Source organism: Oncorhynchus tshawytscha, unplaced genomic scaffold, assembly GCF_018296145.1.
Source record: "Oncorhynchus tshawytscha isolate Ot180627B unplaced genomic scaffold, Otsh_v2.0 Un_contig_4572_pilon_pilon, whole genome shotgun sequence".
Classification (NCBI taxonomy): Eukaryota; Metazoa; Chordata; class Actinopteri; order Salmoniformes; family Salmonidae; genus Oncorhynchus; species Oncorhynchus tshawytscha.
This window is the reverse complement of record NW_024609806.1, coordinates 264360-280479: the sequence shown is the minus strand read 5'-3', so window position 1 is coordinate 280479 and position 16120 is coordinate 264360. Positions and strand designations below refer to the sequence as shown.

The 16120-nt window shown below is 43.5% G+C and overlaps 1 protein-coding gene across 2 annotated transcripts in view; it reads left to right on the top strand.

Annotated features, from left to right (window-relative positions):
- jazf1b (JAZF zinc finger 1b) overlaps nt 1–16120 on the top strand; it is a 45319-nt gene that overhangs the window by 19906 nt on the left and 9293 nt on the right. Inside the window, exons 2-5 of one of the 2 annotated variants that reach the window (XM_042318488.1) lie at nt 6030–6694; nt 8224–8296; nt 10971–11158; nt 12246–12415. In XM_042318488.1, coding sequence (XP_042174422.1) covers nt 6676–6694; nt 8224–8296; nt 10971–11158; nt 12246–12415 — 450 coding nt within the window. In that variant the 5' untranslated portion in view covers nt 6030–6675. The remainder of the gene's footprint in view (nt 1–6029; nt 6695–8223; nt 8297–10970; nt 11159–12245; nt 12416–16120) is intronic. The other variant, XM_042318487.1, reaches the window with a different exon arrangement.

Sequence of the window (16120 nt, the reverse complement as noted above, 5' to 3'; positions counted from 1 at the left end):
TCCTGTGTACTGATCATTAGGCCTCTTAGACAGGATTTCCTCACACAGGCACATATACACCCATATACACCCACCCTACCCCACATACACCCACCTGTCATGAGGTTGGCCTGGGGGTTAGGTTTATGACAGTCATAAATACCTCTTCCCCCTTTTTCCTCTCTCTACCCTACTGATGTTACATTTGCAAACCCCTTGGATAACATTTCCCCCCATCAGAAGGTGGTGGGAAATGAACTATATTCTGGTAATCCGAACAACTGAACATATGCGGTGGTACTTAATGAATATGATGTCAGTTCGGTTGTCATCTGAGACATTCTCATCAATGATAAGATGACAAACTCTACAGTGGAAAGTCTACACATCAGAGTTATCAGATTCACATGGAATTGTTTTTCAATTTAAATGTTTGAATATATAATGATTTGTGATGGGATGAAATGAAATGTGATTTTAGCTTCTAAAATGTGAAATTTGGGTTTTCATAAGATAGGGCTCTGCTCAATCAGTGGCCCGCCCCTGTGAAGGGACATGGGCTATAAAACTTTTCAAACACGCCCTCCTCTCCCTTCCTACATAAGCCCTTGACGACAATATAACCTCCTGTTCCGAGGACGTGAGGACGACGGTCCGATGTCAGAATGGTTCAGATAATAACCACAGAATGAAGCCAACATCAGCGTGAGCTTTGGTTGCGAATGGTATGAACTTTGAACTCTTATTCACTACAGAAGTGATACCTCCTAGCCGTTGAGTTAGCAACAGCCGCTGCAAATGAGGGTTAGGAAGGAACAGACAGAGTATCCCGTCTACCACACAACGACATTACTACAACGTATTCCATTTACCAGCAGAGACATTCTTCAAAGGACGAAGGACTCGGTTGGGCAACACGGCCTTCCATCTACCACCAACCTACCGAAGCGCAGCTCAGAGTAAATATTTATTGCATTTTCCTTTTCCAAATGGGCGGTAATTTAGAATGCATAAGATAATGTATTTACGATAGCACAGCTTCACCCTTTGTTCCTCAGTCTTCCCGCTCTTTCACTCAAACCCAGCCCCTTTTCTTTTGTGTAACAAGCTGTCATATCTGTTCCGCCCGCTAGGGACGTTTTCCTTTATGACGTAATTTGTAATGAAGTTATGATTTAATTATGTGTATGTGTAATTCTGTGTGATTAGTTAGGTATTTAGTAAATAAATAATTAAACCCAATTTTGTATTGCTGGTTCAACTTGTTAGCCAGGGTTCGTGCAGATAACCAAGAATTTACAACTTTCAGATGAGACTGAATTAAGATGACGATTAATATTGACTGCTATTGATGTAAAATATTACTAGGTCTTCAAGAGTTTATTCGGAAGATAACCACTCTATAAATATTATTTTGTGGTGCCCGACTCTAGTTAATTACATTTACATGATTAGCTCAATCAGGTAATATTAATTACTGAGAAATTATTTCATAGAATAGCATGTCATATCACTTAATCCGGCATAGTCAAAGACACGACACACCCTACCCCACATCCACCCACCCTACCCCATATAATCCACTCTCCCAGCTTTTGGCAGGAGGGGAATAAGGCAGTCATTAATGTGTCTTTCTAGCTTCATGTCTCTGAGCGTGTGGGAGAGGAGGTATGCCCTTTTCACAGGGGTAAATAACACTTAATGAAACACTCAGTGGTGGAGCTCTGAGAGAAACCCTACCTGCCTCCCTCCAGACTGCTGAGGTTGATGTTTGGACCACTACAACACATTACCTGGTGGGAGACCACAAGCAAACACTACCACTGCCACGCACTAGTGTAGGTCTAATGCCCAAAAAAGGGGATGCATCCCAATTGGCACCCTATTTTCTGTGAAGTGCACTTCCTTTTGACCAGGGCCCATAGAGCTCTGGGCCCGTATCCACAAAGCATCTCAGAAAAGGTCCTAGGAATCCTGTTACAACCTGTTTTAAGACTAAAAAAACTCCCAGCTCAGAGTAGGTTTTAGGATGATGTTAAGACACTGCCCAGACTAGCTCTGAGCCAGCAGTAAAATCAACTCAGAACTTGGTATTCACGACAGTTTGATCATTATAATGTATGTTGTTGCATGTAGTAGGTCTAGATTATCTCTGGATTCATTGTACGGAAATATTTTTAAATGTTTTAAATTGAACCTTTTTTTAACTAGGCAAGTTAGTTAAGAACAAATTCTTATTTACAATGCTGGCCTTCCGAGGAACAGTGGGTTTAACTGCCTTGTCCAGGAGCAGAATTACTTTTTTTTTACCTTGTCAGCTCGGAGATTCGATAATGCAACTTTTCAGTTACTGGCCCAATGCTCTAACCACTAGGCCACCTGCCGCCCCAAATATCAAAACCATTATTTCAACAGCTCCAAAGCAATTGCCTGTCCATGGTTGTGGGGACCACTGACTGTCTTTATTCTATCAACAAGACTGCTGGTAACTCTTAACTGTTTAGGACATGAAGTATGCTAAATATCTATCGACCAGGTGGGACTCTTATGAGTAAAGAGGCTTCATAGTTTTTATGTTTAGCCATAAGAGTAGGAGTAAAATGTCTCTTCTCAGCATTTAGATACAGTTTCTACAGTGTATTTTATAGAGAACTGGGTTCCATTTGGGTTGCATCTGTATTCATAGTCAACCTAGTGACAGGAGTCTTCCCTGGTTGACCATATGACCTGACCAGGAACAACTCTGGGCCTGGAGTAATAGGGTGAGTAAAATCATTTTTGGGTCCTTGAAATACGCTATATAAAACCCATGTATTATAATTATGAATAAATAACTACGCTATATAAAACCCATGTATTTTAATTATTAATAGATAACTACGCTATATAAAACCCATGTATTATAATTATTAATAGATAATTAGTAGGGCCCAGAGTTCTCCTGGTGATAAATGCAATTAACAAATCAAATGAATTATTTGTATTATTAAGTAGGTTATTATTATTAAGTCTACTCTCCCTTGCTACCACTAGGGTGTTCTCCTCTGTGGCTGGCTGGGTCAGACTCTGGTTCAGGTCTCACTGGTGTAAAGACCAAGTGGTAGTAAATTAATAGCGGTAGTGGTACTATAGTGGTAGTGAATGAATAGTGGTAGTAAAAACTGTCAGTAGTCCTTTAGGCCAGTAGTCATTTGTGTTCTTGGGCACAGGGTCTATGGTGGTCTGCTTGAAACATGTTGGTATTACAGACTCAATCAGGGACATGTTGAAAATGTCAGTGAAGACACCTGCCTGTTGGTCAGCACATGCCCGGAGCACACGTCCTGGTAATCCATCTGCCCCGGCAGCCTTGTGTATGTTGACCTGTTTAAAGGTCTTACTCGGCTACGGAGAGGGTGATCACACAGCCGTCCGGAACAGCTGATGCTCTCATGCATGCCTCAGTGTTGCTTGCCTCGTAGCGCTTGCCTCGTAGCGAGCATAGAAGTGATTTAGCTCGTCTGGTAGGCTCGTGTCACTGGGCAGCTTGCAGCTGTGCTTCCCTTTGTAGTCTGTAATAGTTTGCAAGCCCTGCCATATAAGACGAGCGTCGGAGCCGGTGTAGTATGATTCAATCTTAGCCCTGTATTGACGCTTTGCATGTTTGATGGTTTGTCGCAGGGCATAGCAGGATTTCTTGTAAGCTTCCGGGTTAGAGTCCCGCACCTTGAAAGTGGCAGCTCTACCCTTTAGCTCAGTGCGAATGTTGCCTGTAATCCATGGCTTCTGGTTGGGGTATGTACGTACAGTCACTGTGGGGACGACGTCCTCGATGCACTTATTGATTGATAAAGCCAGTGACTAATGTGGTGTACTCCTCAATGCTATCGGAAGAATCCCGGAACATGTTCCAGTCTGTGATACCAAAACAGTCCTGTAGTTTAGCATCTGCTTCATCAGACCACTTTTTTTATAGACCGAGTCACTGGTCCTCCCTGCTTTAATTTTTGCTTGTAAGCAGGAATCAGGAGGATAGAGTTGTGGTCAGATTTACCAAATGGAGGGCGAAGGAGAGCTTTGTACGTGTCTCTGTGTGTGGAGTACAGGTGATCTACATTTTTCCCCCTCTGGTTGCACATTTAACATGTTGATAGAAATTTGGTAGAACTGATTTTAAGTTTCCCTGCATTAGTCTCCGGCCACTAGGAGCGCCACCTCTGGGTGAGTGGTTTTCTGTTTTCTTATTTCCTTATACAGCTGACTGAGTGCGGTGTTAGTGCCAGCATCTGTCTGTGGTAGTAAATAAACAGCCACGAAAAGTATATCTGTTAACTCTCTAGGCAAGTAGTGTGGCCTGCAATTTATCACAATATACTCTACTTCAGGCGAGCAAACTCTAGAGACTTCCTTAGATTTCGTGCACCAGCTGTTGTTTACAAATATCCCCCCCCCACCGTCTTACCAGAGTGTGCTGTTATATCTTGCCGGTGCAGCGTATATCCCGCTAGCTAAATATCCATATCGTCATTCAGCCACGATTCCGTGAAACATAGGATATTACAGTTTTTGATGTCCCGTTGGTAGGATATTCGTGATTGTACCTCTTCTAGTTTATTGTCCAATGATTGCACATTGGCGAGTAGTATTGACGGTAACGGCAGCTTTCCCAGTCACCTTCTCTGGGTCCTGACCAGGCATCCGGCTCTTTGTCCTCTGTACCTGCGTCGCTTCCTCTTGCAAATAACGGGGATGTCGGTTCTGTGGTGTGTTTGGAGAATGTCTTGTGCGTCATCTTTGTTGTATAAAAAATCTTTGTCTAATCCGAGGTGAGTGATCGCTGTCCTGATATCCAGAAGCTCTTTGTCTAATCCGAGGTGAGTGATCTCTGTCCTGATATCCAGAAGCTCTTTGTCTAATCTGAGGTGAGTGATCTCTGTCCTGATATCCAGAAGATCTGTGTCTAATCTGAGGTCAGTGATCTCTGTCCTGATATCCAGAAGCTCTGTGTCTAATCCGAGGTGTGTGATCGCTGTCCTGATATCCAGAAGCTCTTTGTCTAATCCGAGGTGAGTGATCTCTGTCCTGATATCCAGAAGATCTGTGTCTAATCCGAGGTCAGTGATCGCTGTCCTGATATCCAGAAGCTCTGTGTCTAATCCGAGGTGAGTGATCGCTGTCCTGATATCCAGAAGCTCTTTGTCTAATCCGAGGTGAGTGATCGCAGTCCTGATATCCAGAAGATCTTTGTCTAATCTGAGGTCAGTGATCTCTGTCCTGATATCCAGAAGATCTTTGTCTAATCCGAGGTCAGCGATCTCTTTCCTGATATCCAGAAGATCTTTGTCTAATCCGAGGTGAGTGATCTCTGTCCTGATATCCAGAAGATCTTTGTCTAATCCGAGGTGAGTGATCGCTGTCCTGATATCCAGAAGCTCTTTGTCTAATCCGAGGTGAGTGATCGCTGTCCTGATATCCAGAAGCTCTTTGTCTAATCCGAGGTGAGTGATCGCTGTCCTGATATCCAGAAGATCTTTGTCTAATCTGAGGTGAGTGATCTCTGTCCTGATATCCAGAAGCTCTTTGTCTAATCCGAGGTGAGTGATCTCTGTCCTGATATCCAGAAGCTCTGTGTCTAATCTGAGGTGAGTGATCGCTGTCCTGATATCCAGAAGATCTGTGTCTAATCCGAGGTGAGTGATCTCTGTCCTGATATCCAGAAGCTCTTTGTCTAATCTGAGGTGAGTGATCTCTGTCCTGATATCCAGAAGCTCTGTGTCTAATCCGAGGTGAGTGATCTCTGTCCTGATATCCAGAAGATCTTTTTTGCTGTAAGATACGGTTGCAGAAACATTATGTACAAAATAACTCGGAAAAGAACCACATAATGGCACGATTGGTTGGCCGCCCGTAAAACTGCTGCCATTTCTTCCGGCGCCATTTTGTTGAATAATGATAGAGTGGTAATATCATCTCTATTCTCTTTTAATGGAGAGGTGGTGTTAATTTACAGCTTCAGGCTGCATGGCCAGCCTCATTTCACATCTACAGTGATGTGCAATGTTTGGTTTCAGCTCCACAGCTGAATGTGACGGCTCCACAGCTGAATGTGACGGCTCCGCAGCTGAATGTGACGGCTCCGCAGCTGAATGTGACGGCTCCGCAGCTGAATGTGACGGCTCCGCAGCTGAATGTGACGGCTCCGCAGCTGAATGTGACGGCTCCGCAGCTGAATATGGGTCGTAGAAGAGTCGACTTGAGTAACTGGGATATGTGTTTGTTTTTCCCTACTTAACAACATAGGCCTAGTTGAATGTACTGTCTGTAAGTCACTCTGGATAAGAGTGTCTGATTAACACTTTCGCCTACTCTGAATGAACATAAAGGCAAGCGTTAAGAGACCTGTAGCCTAGCCTATAGGATTTATTAGAGGACGGAGCGAATCATGGCAGTGAAGGTTTCCTACTGAGACTGGTGGTGCATCTGTCAGCCATTACCCCAGCACGGCTTTGACGTGTGTGTGTGTGAACTGTGTGTGTGTGTGTGAACACCGTGTGTGTGTGAACACTGTGTGTGTGCGTGCGTGTTTGCATGCGTTCATGAGTGTGTTAGAAGGAGCGTTGTACTCTTGCCGCTATGTCCATCCACACAGCCCAACTCCTCTGACCAGACCCACTGTCTACTTTCACCATTCTGCACACACAGGCCGCAGGACCTCAGATGGGAAGATGGGGCGAAGGTACTAGGGTGTGTTTTGGTGCAGATAACATGTACACCGTGTGTGTGTACCTAGCTAGTGTTATCCATGGACAACATTGGGCCCCCTAGAATTACATAAAGAACACTTAATTGAATAAGATCTCTGTTGGACCAACACAAAGTGAACGTTCTCCGGAAAAGCTGCAGAAGTGTTTTTTATGAGGGGTCACAGGTCAGATCTAGTGTAAATCTGGGGCAACACCTCAGTGGGAGAGCTTTGAAGACATTCACGGGGTGCTTCTGCTTTATAAGAATAAGTCAGTGTGACCTCAGGCGGATACCAGGGTGTGTTTTGGTACACACACATAACACGTTGCTACTTGCTTTGCTCGTTTACTTGTACATAGAAAAGGCTTGACTATGTGATCTAAAGACCCTCAAACTGCACTTAGCTTATCTATTGATTTAGATATGCCAGCGAGGCGAACACCATACGCAGTGTCATTATATTGATACACTCTGAATCGGGTTGTTTAGGGCAGGGCTGGAGCAAAAGCCTGCCCACACACTAGTGGCACTCCTGTAGTTTTGAAGAGCCCTTCCCCTAAAGGCTGTGGTTGCTTGGCTGTGTTCCAAATGGCCTATAGGCTGAGCCCTATGGGCCCTGGTCAAAAGTAGTGCACAATATACTGAATAGAGTGCCATTTGGGATATAACCTTTGACCCTTGGGGCCACATGCTGCCAGTGCTTCTCTTCTTGGCCACGGGGGGGCAGCACTTTCCCATAGCCCAGAACAGGCAGAGGCAAGGCAGGCACTAGGTAGGCAGGCAGGCACAGCTGGTGAGTGGCAGACACTGGGTGGTTTTATGGGGCATCTCCCCACTCCCACATGGCATGGCAGTGGGGGGGCTGTTTGAAGTTGGGCCTGGTTCACCTCAGGGTGTGGAGGGAGAGATGGAGCAAGGGAGAGAGAGAGGGATGGAGGGAGGGAGGTTGTTCATTGTTTGGCAGCACTGCAGAGCCGAGCCAAGCGTCTGGAGCACAGCATGGGAAAGCACAGTGTGTGTGGAGTGTTGTCTGGTACTATGGGCAATATGGTGGCTGCAGTAAGGACGAGGCTACGTAGTTAAAGTAGAATCAAATCAGAAGACTTATGAGAAAGCCAGTATCATGGAAGACTTCATTAAATACGTTGTATAGCTTAGATTAGACCAGCCTTCTTTGTTGTGAGTTTTTAATAAAAGCTCATTTATCTAGTTTGTTGATGAGATGTGAGAGAGGGGTTTGGATACGAGGTGGTTTGTGGACGATCTCCAGCGGTGCTTAGCTTGAGGACGACGACTAGTCTAGACAGTGCCCATGACATCATTTGTTAAACATCATCACACTAGCTAGCTACTGTTGTTTTGGTGAGAGTGACACACACCCAGTCCGCACACACAACCACTCCTGCCCCTCTTGACCACATGCTATTGTTAGGAAGACTGTGCAGTGGCACCTTTGTGTGTGTGTCATATCTGCTGTTATATGATTAGGCTAACCTCTCTCTCCCCTCGGTCTCTCGTCAGACACAGATCCTCGTCAGTTGGAGAAGCAGGAGCAGCAGCAGCCCACCTATGTTGCCCTCAGCTACATCAACAGGTGAGCAGGCTACTAGCCTAACCCTAACCTATACTTAACAAAAATATGAATACAACAATTTCAAAGATTTTGCTGAGTTACAGTTCATTAAAGAAAATCAGTCCATTTAAATAAATAAATTAGGCCCTAATCTATGGATTTTACGTGACTGGGCAGGGGCGCAGCCATGGGTAGGCCCACCCACTTGGGAGCCAGACCCACCCAATGGGGACCCAGGCCCAGCCAATCAGAATGAGTTTTTCCCCACAAAAGGGCTTTATTACAGACAGAAATACTCCTGAAGAATTCTATTTGTTCAGTGTATTTGTTACCAATCAGACCTTGAACCATGTCTCAAAGGATCATGGTTCTGAAATCCCTAATGAACGGTAGTCTTATGGTTCAGTTTAAACTGTCCTAACTCTGGCCAGAAAAGGCATGAATGACCAAATGTCATTAGTAAATAGATGAAACAGTTACTTATGTCAGTATGACCATGTGGAGGTTTGTGTTTGAGGTCTAAGTCCATGCAACAGTAGAGGTAAGAACATGCCTTCAGCTCACTCAACAGCTAGCCTGAAATGTCACCAATGGTGCTGTCCAATAGGATCCTTTTCTATAGCACAACTGGTTGGTACGTTGTCAAGAAGGGCGGCCACGTGTGTTTGTGATCAGAATACCTCTGGTTGGAGCCCAGTAAGGGGACCGGGACAGTGGAGGAAGAAAAGCTTTTAGCAGTGAACTGATGTTTGTTTCATAGGGCCATGAACTTCAGCTTCCAAGGGAATCTGCTCCGTGTGTGTGTCTCTCTTAGTTCCACTAGCAACTTCCATCTAGCAGCAGTCAGCCTCATCTGGTGGATAAGTCAGTTTAATTGTGTTAGCGTTGGGTAATAGGATGTTATATAGCCCTGGGTCCTACATTACTAGACCAAGATGACATTTCAATCTCATCCCAGTTCTCCATTCAATCACCATATCAAAGAGGTTTAAAAGGGCTGAGGCACTCTGAGGCAGCAGTGTAACTGTGTAATGAAGGGGCTGGCTACCGCTGTCTGTCTCCCTGTCTTTAGACACACATCTGATGTGGTTTCACATTTCATCTGTTCATTTCACTTCTGCTTTAACAGTGTCTGTGTGAACAGTTCATTTTTATGACTTACGTTTACAGAATACTTTACAATGTAACCATGTTTGGTCAGAGATATAGGCCTTCTGTTAAACATGAAGTTTGGTCAGAGATATAGGCCTTCTGTTAAACATGAAGTTTGGTCAGAGATATAGGCCTTCTGTTAAACATTTAGTTTGGTTAGATATATAGGCCTACTGTTAAACATGAAGTTTGGTCAGAGATATAGACCTTCTGTTAAACATTTAGTTTGGTCAGAGATATAGGCCTTCTGTTAAACATGAAGTTTGGTCAGAGATATAGGCCTTCTGTTAAACATGAAGTTTGGTCAGAGATATAGGCCTTCTGTTAAACATGAAGTTTGGTCAGAGATATAGGCCTTCTGTTAAACATTTAGTTTGGTCAGAGATATAGGCCTTCTGTTAAACATTTAGTTTGGTCAGAGATATAGGCCTTCTGTTAAACATGAAGTTTGGTCAGAGATATAGGCCTTCTGTTAAACATGAAGTTTGGTCAGAGATATAGGCCTTCTGTTAAACATGAAGTTTGGTCAGAGATATAGGCCTTCTGTTAAACATGAAGTTTGGTCAGAGATATAGGCCTTCTGTTAAACATGAAGTTTGGTCAGAGATATAGGCCTTCTGTTAAACATGAAGTTTGGTCAGAGATATAGGCCTTCTGTTAAACATGAAGTTTGGTCAGAGATATAGGCCTTCTGTTAAACATGAAGTTTGGTCAGAGATATAGGCCTTCTGTTAAACATGAAGTTTGGTCAGAGATATAGGCTTTCTGTTAAACATGAAGTTTGGTCAGAGATATAGGCTTTCTGTTAAACATGAAGTTTGGTCAGAGATATAGGCCTTCTGTTAAACATGAAGTTTGGTCAGAGATATAGGCCTACTGTTAAACATGAAGTTTGGTCAGAGATATAGGCCTTCTGTTAAACATGAAGTTTGGTCAGAGATATAGGCCTTCTGTTAAACATGAAGTTTGGTCAGAGATATAGGCCTTCTGTTAAACATGAAGTTTGGTTAGATATATAGGCCTACTGTTAAACATGAAGTTTGGTTAGATATATAGGCCTTCTGTTAAACATGAAGTTTGGTTAGATATATAGGCCTACTGTTAAACATGAAGTTTGGTTAGATATATAGGCCTACTGTTAAACATGAAGTTTGGTTAGATATATAGGCCTTCTGTTAAACAGGAAGTTTGGTTAGATATATAGGCCTACTGTTAAACATTTAGTTTGGTCAGAGATATAGGCCTTCTGTTAAACATGAAGTTTGGTCAGAGATATAGGCCTTCTGTTAAACATTTAGTTTGGTCAGAGATATAGGCCTACTGTTAAACATGAAGTTTGGTTAGATATATAGGCCTACTGTTAAACATGATGGCATGATGAGACTAACCTTGCCTAAGATCCGACTTATGTTAACTCCCTGAGCTAATAGCTAGGCTTTAGCTCAGCAGGCTAGCACAGCCTTGTGGCGCGCAAACCGAGTCGGTCATATATGATGTGTGGTTGTGTCCTCATCCCTCTCTCTCTGGCCCCTCCCTTGCCCAGGTTTATGACAGAGGCAGCGCGTCGGGAGCAGCCTGAGAGGCTGACGAGGAAGGTGCACCCCAAGCTGTCTCAGTCTCTGACAGGCAGTCTGCCTCGTAGCAGTGACGTCTCCACTCCTCCCAGACGCAGCAGTGGGAACCTCACCCCTCCTGTCACACCCTCCTCCTTCCGTAGCAGCACTCCTACAGGTAGGTTACCGGGACAACAGAGGACAGCACTGTCATCTAGGAGGCAGGCGTCAGTAGTTTATGTAATATGGATGATGTCACTTCCTTGTCCCATATTTTAGTTTGGATCAGGAAATGCCTCTTAAGTTTCAGGAGAAGACATAGAGGTAATTCAGGGAAGATGGGTGCTGTAATGTCTCACAGCAGGGTCCTTAGAGAAGCATAGAGGGTTGACTCTCACAGTCAGTTGGTATAGTCATACACAGGGAAGGTGGGTGCTGTAATGTCTCACAGCAGGGTCCTTAGAGAAGCATAGAGGGTTGACTCTCACAGTCAGTTGGTATAGTCATACACAGGGAAGGTGGGTGCTGTAATGTCTCACAGCAGGGTCCTTAGAGAAGCATAGAGGGTTGACTCTCACAGTCAGTTGGTATAGTCATACACAGGGAAGGTACAGGGTTTATTTCATCAGAGTCTCATCATTTTAAGTTGCCATGGTATTTGCTTACTTGTGTTCTTTGTTTGTGTCTTTCCCATGTTGCCACTTAGTAAGATATGCTGGGTTTTTCTCTCCTAGTTGCTGCTCCTTGTCTCTTAGGTTCTTGTGGTTGTGGAGCCAAATCTTATTTTGCATTGCCTTAACCCTGGGACCTTGTGAAACGGCTAGATTCTTTCCCACAAAACAGCATTTTTTTCAGTCTCTCCACAAACTTGGGCTCAGTAATAAGGCAACAGTAGAACCCTGTGGGAACCCTACAGCCAGAACACATGTGGAAGGCTTGAGTCTGAATCCGTCTCGGCACATCAGCCGGTCCAAAACCCTTGAGGCTAGGATGCCCATGCCAGTCATAGGATACGTCCCGAATGGCAGTCTATTATAGTGCACTATGGGCCTTATGGGCCCTGGTCAAAACTAATGCACTATATAGAGAATAAGGTACCATTTGGGACTCAACCTTAGTCATTAACTGTGCTTGAATCAGTGCAGAGTACTGGAGTTGCTGAAATAGGAGTATTACTCTAATTATTTATGGACGGCAGTAGGCACGTTTTATGACAAATTGTGATGGGTGGTGTGTGTGTGTGTGTGTGTGTTTCTCCCCTCCAGGCAGTGAGTATGATGAAGAGGAGGTGGACTATGAGGAGTCAGACAGTGGTGAGTCCTGGACCACAGAGAGTGCCATCAGCTCAGAGTCTATCCTCAGCTCCATGTGTATGAACGGAGGAGAGGAGAAACCCTTCGCCTGCTCTGTGCCTGGCTGCAAGAAGAGATACAAGGTGGGCCAACCGCACTCAGTCCATTAATCAATACCATGTGTAAATGCTCTGACATGTGATCAGATGATTGCAACCAGATAATACAAGACGCATGTTATTACCGAGTGTAAATGGGGTCTCATATCCTCTCCCTTGCACTGCCCCATGAATAGAGCCAGGGGTATTCCATGTGACATGTCCAGGAAAAACCTCAAACAGCTTTTAACTAGAGCCCTGAGTTAAACTAAGAGCCAGAGTGTTTATTCATCAGGTCATGTGGTCAGGAAAGTATCCTGTCTCTACCTACCTGTCTGTGGATATTGGCTAGATACATAGTCTATGCTTTCTGTTCGAGTGTCTCCTTCTCATAAGACTCCAGATTAAAACCATCCATTACCCAAAATGTTGGTTTGGTCCGAAACAGACCAAGGCTCTGCATGCAGATAAAGCATCACCTCACGGCACAACGCCTCTCCCATATTTGACCTAGATGGTCTGTGTGTATCTACTGATATGTAGGCCACGTGTGCCTTCTGTAAATGTATGTAGTTCTGTCCTTGAGCTGTTCTTGTCTATTAATGTTCTGTATTATGTCATGTGTTGTGTTGGACCGCAGGAAGAGAAGCTGCTGCTTTGTGAGGTCTATATAACATCCCAGTCATGTTTCATGTGTTGTGTTGGACCCCAGGAAGAGAAGCTGCTGCTTTGTGAGGTCTATATAACATCCCAGTCATGTTTCATGTGTTGTGTTGGACCCCAGGAAGAGAAGCTGCTGCTTTGTGAGGTCTATATAACATCCCAGTCATGGTTCATGTGTTGTGTTGGACCCCAGGAAGAGAAGCTGCTGCTTTGTGAGGTCTATATAACATCCCAGTCATGTTTCATGTGTTGTGTTGGATCCCAGGAAGAGAAGCTGCTGCTTTGTGAGGTCTATATAACATCCCAGTCAAACACCGCCATCGAGTTCCTGCTGTTGAGAAAACAGGGTGTTGCAGCATGTCAACATCTTGAAATACATCCACGTCCACTGCAGTGATTTAGGGAGTTTTTACAGGATGTTCCATCTGGGTTGGCTGTGTGTCCCGGGATAAATGGTGCTCAGCTTGAGAAAATTGCATTGCTGATGTGAATGACAGGATTATGGCTGAACAGTTAGTCATGTGACCACGTGTCAAACTAATTTGGACCCCAGGAAGAGACTGCTGCTTTGTGAGGTCTATATAACTCATTCATGTGTTGTGTTGGACCCACTTTGTGTCAAACATCCCAGTCATACGGAGGGCCACTGCTGTTGAAACTCATTCTACGGAGTGTTGCCCAGCATGTCAAACTCATTCTACAGGGCCACGTGTCAAAGTGATTCCACTAGGGCCAGTTTTTACAGGATGTTCCATCTGGGTTGGCTGTGTGTCCCGGGATAAATGGTGCTCAGCTTGAGAAAATTGCATTGCTGATGTGAATGACAGGATTATGGCTGATGACACAGTTAGTAGACTCTAGACCACGTGTCAAACTCATTCTACGGAGGGCCACGTGTCAAACTCATTCTACGGAGGGCCACGTGTCAAACTCATTCTACGGAGGGCCACGTGTCAAACTCATTCTACGGAGGACCACGTGTCAAACTCATTCTACGGAGGGCCACGTGTCAAACTCATTCTACGGAGGGCCACGTGTCAAACTCATTCTACGGAGGGCCACGTGTCAAACTCATTCTCATTCTACGGAGGGCCACGTGTCAAACTCATTCTACGGAGGGCCACGTGTCAAACTCATTCTCATTCTACGGAGGGCCACGTGTCAAACTCATTCTACGGAGGGCCACGTGTCAAACTCATTCTACGGAGGGCCACGTGTCAAACCAAACTCATTCTACGGAGGGCCACGTGTCAAACTCATTCTACGGAGGGCCACGTGTCAAACTCATTCTACGGAGGGCCACGTGTCAAACTCATTCTACGGAGGGACGAGTGTCTGTGGGTGTTCCCTGTCCTCCCCTCACCTGATTGTCTTGGTCTTATTTGAAAGGAAAAACATTAAACCTGCAGACATCCTGCTGTACAAGAAACATGATATATAGTTAGTAGTAGACTAGGCTGTACAAGAAACAGGATATATAGTTAGTAGTAGACTCTAGGCTGTACAAGAAACAGGATATATAGTTAGTAGTAGACTCTAGGCTGTACAAGAAACATGATATATAGTTAGTAGTAGACTAGGCTGTACAAGAAACAGGATATATAGTTAGTAGTAGACTCTAGGCTGTACAAGAAACATGATATATAGTTAGTAGTAGACTAGGCTGTACAAGAAACAGGATATATAGTTAGTAGTAGACTAGGCTGTACAAGAAACAGGATATATAGTTAGTAGTAGACTCTAGGCTGTACAAGAAACAGGATATATAGTTAGTAGTAGACTAGGCTGTACAAGAAACAGGATATATAGTTAGTAGTAGACTCTAGGCTGTACAAGAAACATGATATATAGTTAGTAGTAGACTCTAGGCTGTACAAGAAACAGGATATATAGTTAGTAGTAGACTAGGCTGTACAAGAAACAGGATATATAGTTAGTAGTAGACTAGGCTGTACAAGAAACAGGATATATAGTTAGTAGTAGACTCTAGGCTGTACAAGAAACAGGATATATAGTTAGTAGTAGACTAGGCTGTACAAGAAACATGATATATAGTTAGTAGTAGACTAGGCTGTACAAGAAACAGGATATATAGTTAGTAGTAGACTAGGCTGTACAAGAAACATGATATATAGTTAGTAGTAGACTAGGCTGTACAAGAAACATGATATATAGTTAGTAGTAGACTAGGCTGTACAAGAAACATGATATATTTAGTAGTAGACTAGGCTGTACAAGAAACATGATATATAGTTAGTAGTAGACTCTAGGCTGTACAAGAAACATGATATATAGTTAGTAGTAGACTAGGCTGTAAAACATGATATATAGTTAGTAGTAGACTAGGCTGTACAAGAAACATGATATATAGTTAGTAGTAGACTAGGCTGTACAAGAAACATGATATATAGTTAGTAGTAGACTCTAGGCTGTACAAGAAACATGATATATAGTTAGTAGTAGACTAGGCTGTACAAGAAACATGATATATAGTTAGTAGTAGACTCTAGGCTGTACAAGAAACATGATATATAGTTAGTAGTAGACTAGGCTGTACAAGAAACATGATATATAGTTAGTAGTAGACTAGGCTGTACAAGAAACATGATATATAGTTAGTAGTAGACTCTAGGCTGTACAAGAAACATGATATATAGTTAGTAGTAGACTAGGCTGTACAAGAAACATGATATATAGTTAGTAGTAGACTCAAGGCTGTACAAGAAACATGATATATAGTTAGTAGTAGACTCTAGGCTGTACAAGAAACATGATATATAGTTAGTAGTAGACTCTAGGCTGTTATAGTTAGTAGTAGACTAGGCTGTACAAGAAACATGATATATAGTTAGTAGTAGACTCTAGGCTGTACAAGAAACATGATATATAGTTAGTAGTAGACTAGGCTGTACAAGAAACATGATATATAGTTAGTAGTAGACTAGGCTGTACAAGAAACATGATATATAGTTAGTAGTAGACTAGGCTGTACAAGAAACATGATATATAGTTAGTAGTAGACTAGGCTGTACAAGAAACATGATATATAGTTAGTAGTAGACTGGCTGTACAAGAAACATGATATAT